This window comes from Micropterus dolomieu, linkage group LG20 (assembly GCF_021292245.1).
Source record: "Micropterus dolomieu isolate WLL.071019.BEF.003 ecotype Adirondacks linkage group LG20, ASM2129224v1, whole genome shotgun sequence".
Lineage (NCBI taxonomy): Eukaryota > Metazoa > Chordata > Actinopteri > Centrarchiformes > Centrarchidae > Micropterus > Micropterus dolomieu.
The window spans coordinates 32,539,261-32,545,260 of record NC_060169.1 but is presented as its reverse complement, the minus strand read 5'-3'; the positions used below and the strand labels follow the sequence as shown (position 1 = coordinate 32,545,260).

Below are 6,000 nucleotides of genomic sequence, written 5' to 3'. Positions count from 1 at the left end.
TTTCATTTCTTGATCTCTGCTGCAACCCAGTGGACTGCTGAGGCATAAATTCCTAAACTGCAGGATGCAAATGTCAGCAGAAGAACCATGCTGCACCAGGGAAAATATCACCAAGTTCTTGAATTAGTGTTTTTTTTTTTTGTAGATGGGGAATTGATGGGGAATTAAATATCTAATTATAGATTTTGATTCTTTTTATACAATTATTTAACTCAACCCCCATCGAGCCCCATGGGGCGATTTAAAAATAATCGTCAAAATCGAAGCAACAGCAAAAGAAATATCCTGACCTTTGGTCCCTAGGAGGGGGTGAGCTCCATAAACTGTGGATTGTGTGCCCATTATTTGACTAATAGCATCTTTTTGTTGTTCCTTCCCTGATGACATCATCGGGCCCGTTTTCTTGAGAGCTACAGAATATATTGTTCATGTGTAGTACTCCTTGTAAGTAGTAACCTACCTTTAACAGTGGATTAAGTGGAGTTCTCTTTTAAGGATCCCTTCTGTTTAAAGGGAAATGAAAACATGATCCTTTCTCTTATATTCCAAAGTGCACAGCAAGAAAACTGATGAAAGAAATGATATAAAACAACTTAAAACCGTTTCAAATTAATGCTGAGAGAATCTAATTTGTTTTGGATTTTTCTTGGTGAAGAAGAGATTTATTCAACAAGACAGGCAAGATCTCCTCTCACCAGCATGCAAGTTGGTTTGAATATGCTAAGTGTGAGGCAGAGCTCATTTATCTTCTCCTCTGGCTCTCACCCACCTCTCTGCCAGTCAGTTAGTCAATGTTGTAGACAGCACACACAGCCTCAGTGGCGAGATGCAGATTGATAAGGGGTTCGGGCAACATAAGTGGGTGTAACTGGTAGGATTCAATACAATGCCAAACACACCCCTCAGGGCTGTAGCAGTCACGCTCAATTTCTGCTGCAGTTTTAGCCAAGGAACAAGAGATTTTTGCTTCATGTGAAGAAATTCTGTCTGTATTTCATATTCATATAAAATAATATAATGTTATCCACATAACATAACGTGTTTTATTTGCTGATTTCAGTTCTGCTTTTGACACTGTCCGTCCTCATTTGCTTGTTCAGAGGCTTGTTGACATGAAAGTTAATCCTTCACATATTCTGCACTCGGAATATGACCTATTACCTTCAGGGAAATGCTACAGAGCTAGTCGATGTAAAGGTAACCGCCATAAGCGGTCCTTCATCCCTACTTCCATATCGCTCCTAAATAAACAATCTGCTCTGAAAAAGATTTCTCTTAGGGGACAATAAAGTTGATCTTATCTTGACTATAGACTAAAAGGGGAGATGTTCCAGAAGCAGCTGCACATATTTACACATTCACAAATCGAGTTTATAACAATAATAAAGTGACACAGAAGAAAATGTTTATACTTTCCATGATAACTTTATTCTTTGAATCTACAGTTTTGAGTTAAAAATACTTCTTTTGAACAACAACAGTAAACAAAACACACACACGCACACACACACAGTGACAAGGTTGGGCGGATTTATCACAGTGATGATATTCAGAGAGGCACGCTTTAAAATAAGTCAAAGTGAGTCTTTTATCATTTCCACCCAAGGATGACAGCAGTCTTTACTCCTGCCCACATTCAACAAAACAGCCTTTTCTAAAGGGTCCTCAGTCCCAGGACTTCAGATGAGCAGTAGTCATTGTCATGCAGAAACCTGCTGTCCAAAACAGGCCTTTCAGACACTATTTTGTAGCATTGAACATTCAGAGAATCCGTCACGATGGTTATGATAAACAGTACCTATTGTCATGCAGCAGACTGTGCATGCACAGAAGGAGAAACTCAATACAGTACAACAAACACCTAACTCTGGCATGTACAGTATGTGTATGTGCTGAATAATGTACTGTGGAAATCACTATAAAATCCAAATATTTTACCTTCAGTGGTTCTCAAACTGCATATTGCCAAAGATCCATAGATAGCTTGCATGAGGTTAACCACACCAAGATGCAATTTCATGAAGATGCATACATTTATACTAATGGGTCATGTATGAAATGATGGCAGACTTAACAGCTTTTGATTTCTGGTGATACGGGATGCCGTTTTTGAGGCACCTGGGAGCCAAAAGCACCAATCTGAGAACCACATTTGAGAAACAAACACATGATGTAACATGACCTTTTACAGACTAGTTGCTATGTAACAGCTCTAGGTTATTGCAGGTGAGATACAGCTTTAACGGTTACATCTGAGACTGTTGTTCATTTAGCAAGAGTTCATTGTGGCATTATTTGTAGCATACCTGACAGAACATTTAAATTGGATTTCGAAGCAACATCAAAAACGAAAGAACTAGCTTGAAATTTAGGAAAATACTCATTATTAGAGAAAGGGAAATATAGTACAGTAGTTGGGTGGCTAGGTGCTAGGTGACATAGCTAGCCACCTACGGCAATGAATAACGCCATTAAAATCTTAATTTGAGTGCACAACACAGCTGGGTGACTGAACTCAACACAAAACCAATGTGTAGAGGTAAAAGAAACAAGGCCCTGGTGATACTGATTTCTCCTACTAATTAACTGCCAACATGCTCATCTACAGGAATTAAATCTTCTGCTTACAGCTTCTACTGTTGTTCAGGCAAAAGTCCAGGTAAAATGTAACTTGCAGGCAGAGTTCTGCTGCAGGGAGGATTGGAGAGGTTAGAGGTTACCTTCTGAATACATGTGATAGATACTCAGTAGTCCTCGCCGGGCCATTTGATGACTACACTCTAGCAGGCTCGGATTAGGGGTCAAAGCGTCGTAAATCTAGCTAACAGAGCACGGGTCATCCTTGCAGGGCTTGACATCCCCTTGCAGCAACTGGATCATAACAGCCTTGGTCAGGTAGCTGGAGGTGCTTCTCTTTCCCACGGGCGATGTGTTGTAGAATGCCTCCATGTCATCCTGGAAGAGGCAAAAATGAAAAATCATCTTTGAAAATGTTAACAGATGTGTTCTCAAGAATAAAAAAAAAACAAAAAACGTGCTAATAAAAAAGTTATTTAGAAAGACATGCTGTGAGTAAAAAACATCCTACTAGGATTATATCTCACAAATTTAATAAAGCTCTACTGAATTAGACAATGGCTGTTGACTAATGACTAATAGGCCAAGGGTTTTTAACACCCTTGAGCTAACTCTTTAGTTAAATTATCAGTGTATGGCTGGAACTGAAGCCTAAAGTTTGGGAGCACATCAGTTTAGAACAGCGATGAGATCATTATTTGGCAGACAATTGTCACATTCAAATGAGAAAATGTAGGGACAACCTGCAGGGAAGCCACTCTACCTGTTTCTCCATGCCTTCAAAACGGCTACGATCCTTCTGGAAATCCTTAAAGGCTTCCTTCACCAGGCTGTCCAGATCCACTTTGTCATTGCTGAATTCCAGCTCTGGATTTCTCTCCAGCACTATGGATACCACCATCAGCAACTACTCACAGTAGAGATATGAGAAGTCAGAAACTAAACACAGCAACAGAGTAGACTGTATTCTTTTTTTAAAGATCTAAACCTGACTTGATCTTAAAGGAAGGCAGGAAGGAACAAAGGAAGGAAGGTTAAAATGCATCTGAACCCAAACGTAGTAATGACGTATTGCTAGAACTGGAGTCACTTAATATCCTCTTTGCTTTAATCTGAACAGACTTCAGTGCTTAGAAAGAGATTTGTGATTCATGCCAAAATAAAGAGAGGAAAGTCAATGGTATGTTGAGTAAAAATCCATACACATGTATTCTGATTCTACTCTATCTGTGCACTTCGGTGGTGTTAGCAGAATGTATTTTTTTCTTTTTTACCTCTACCACAATTTGCCTGTATTCAGGCAGAACTATTTTCTTCAGCGTGTCCTCCACGAGCAGGGAGAAGTTCATCTCATACATGGTCATGTCAGACAGTGTAGGTTGCTGCAGAGACAGTAAGAAAAATGTTATTATTATTTTTTACTTATTTGTTCCTTATTGAAGTGTCATCATCTGACTCCATCCCTGTGAGCACAAACAAGGCAGAGTGTTGTGGGATCTCCCTCCTCCTCTCCACTTACAGCCTGTCTATCCTGGTACCTACAGTAGCTGGTAAAACAAGTCAGTGTTTGTTCCCATCTTTCCTTACATAATATGAGAGATGTCTAAAAAGGAAAACAAAAGTTGTGAAATTTCTTTTTTGCAATAATTCATTTCTTTATTAGAGATGCAGATATTAGAATGGAAATGGATCTGGTTCCTATGTATTGGGCAAATCTCACTTGCCAGTACTTTAACAAACAGTGCTTTGAGAGTGCCAGCTGCTGACAGTGGTGACCTCCCTCAGACAACAGACACGATTCTAACTTTAAAATAAAACTGGACGATTTGTTAGTGTATTTGAAAAATGAACCAAGTGATATCACTGTACCATATAGTGTGAACAGGATTTTTGGGGAATAGCCAATAAAGTCACAATCTGTGTGACACTCTGCTCACTCTGATCATCATTATTGTGCTAGACCTTAATGTCTTGGAGATTATATTTGTCAGTGAAGTCATACACACTTTTCAAATAATAGCTATCATTAAGAGAATCCATTGAGAAATAGATGTACGAATGAACAAGCCAAACTGAAGCAGCTAAATGGAATCATTATTTATTCATCTACACCTGTGACATTCCCCCTGTGACAAATCAAAATGTCTTCCGTGAAAGAGTCAGAACATGACAATTGACGTGATCAAATAAAAAACAGTTCTATTTCAATTAGACCTTCACAATAAAATACTAATACTTGACAAAGACAAACAAATACATTTCACTGTTCAATGTAGACACCTTTAAATTGATAAGGCACTTTGTATTACTCAGAAAAATCTATGTTCATCAGCACAGGTTCCATACTGCAACCATGGCCAGATTTTTGTGCATCTGTATTTTTGCGTATACTGTCACTAGTGCTTGAACCAACCAATAAATGGGAGCAACACTCCTAATCAGAATTTGTTAGGTATTCTTTCAGTAAAACACTGACACTGTCTGTGTCTATAAGGCATTTGCCTATTGAAAAAAATAACAACAGCCACACACGTTTCTATAACCCATAGCTGTTTGTATAGCAGAGTGTCACATTTAACCAGCACTGTTCAGAGTATTTATTCTGAAGCAGTGTCAGAGGAGGCGGGTACCTGTGGGAGGTGAGTCCCAGCCACCATAATGCCGTTGGGGGTCCTTTCCAGGATCTGCCACACACGATCATAAAAGCCCAGAGGAGTCCTGTTCAGAGAGCCATCGATCTGACGCCTGTTCAGCCAAGACCTGAGGCAAAACAAGGGGGAAAACTGTGGAACCGAGACTGGGTAATGTTGATACTCGTGCTAGAGGAAATTGTCTATGAGTCCATGTGTATCAGATAAGGTGAGATAAGATAAAACTTTAATAATTCCCATGGGGAAATTGGTTTGCGTAAAAAGCTTGCGTAATAAGATATGGATGTAGACAAGACCGAAGATAAAATAATTTAAAACTAAGGAGATACGGAGTCTTTCAAAGGCAGATGTGTGAGTTGAAAGGGATGAGAAAGCATGGATAATATTCTTGACAGTGTGAGTGTGTGTTTGGATGGTACCTGCCAGTGTTTTGTGGCTGCAGGACATCCAGCAGGAGCTGCTTGATGTCACTGGGGGAGAGTTGGTAGATGTCCTGGGGTGGCATGTCACCTGCCCGGATCTTCAGCTCATGCTTCATGGCCTGGACAATCCATCTGGAGATCCACAGCACACACACACACACACACACACAGTTAATGCACCACAGAACTGAACCACATACAGCTAACATGGAGGTGGTCACTGTGTTTGAACCATAGACTGTATATAAAAAGGTTTGAACGAGGATTAACGTGTTTAAAATAGTGTCCTTTTTTTCAGTTATTCAGGGGCAACTTTCTTTTGGCTTATGGCTAAATACGGCTATTTTATT

At 39.6% G+C, this 6,000-nt stretch overlaps 1 protein-coding gene across 5 annotated transcripts in view; it reads right to left on the bottom strand.

The window, feature by feature from the left end:
* Window positions 1-1,405: 1,405 nt before the first annotated feature.
* phkb (phosphorylase kinase, beta) overlaps window positions 1,406-6,000 on the bottom strand; it is a 108,936-nt gene continuing 104,341 nt past the window's right edge. For all 5 annotated transcript variants that reach the window (XM_046032173.1, XM_046032177.1, XM_046032172.1 and 2 more), the window contains 5 exons: window positions 5,648-5,782; window positions 5,208-5,337; window positions 3,852-3,959; window positions 3,341-3,484; window positions 1,406-2,955 (listed from right to left, as the gene is read on the bottom strand). In XM_046032173.1, the coding sequence (XP_045888129.1) occupies window positions 2,818-2,955; window positions 3,341-3,484; window positions 3,852-3,959; window positions 5,208-5,337; window positions 5,648-5,782 (655 nt within the window). In that variant the 3' untranslated portion in view covers window positions 1,406-2,817. The remainder of the gene's footprint in view (window positions 2,956-3,340; window positions 3,485-3,851; window positions 3,960-5,207; window positions 5,338-5,647; window positions 5,783-6,000) is intronic.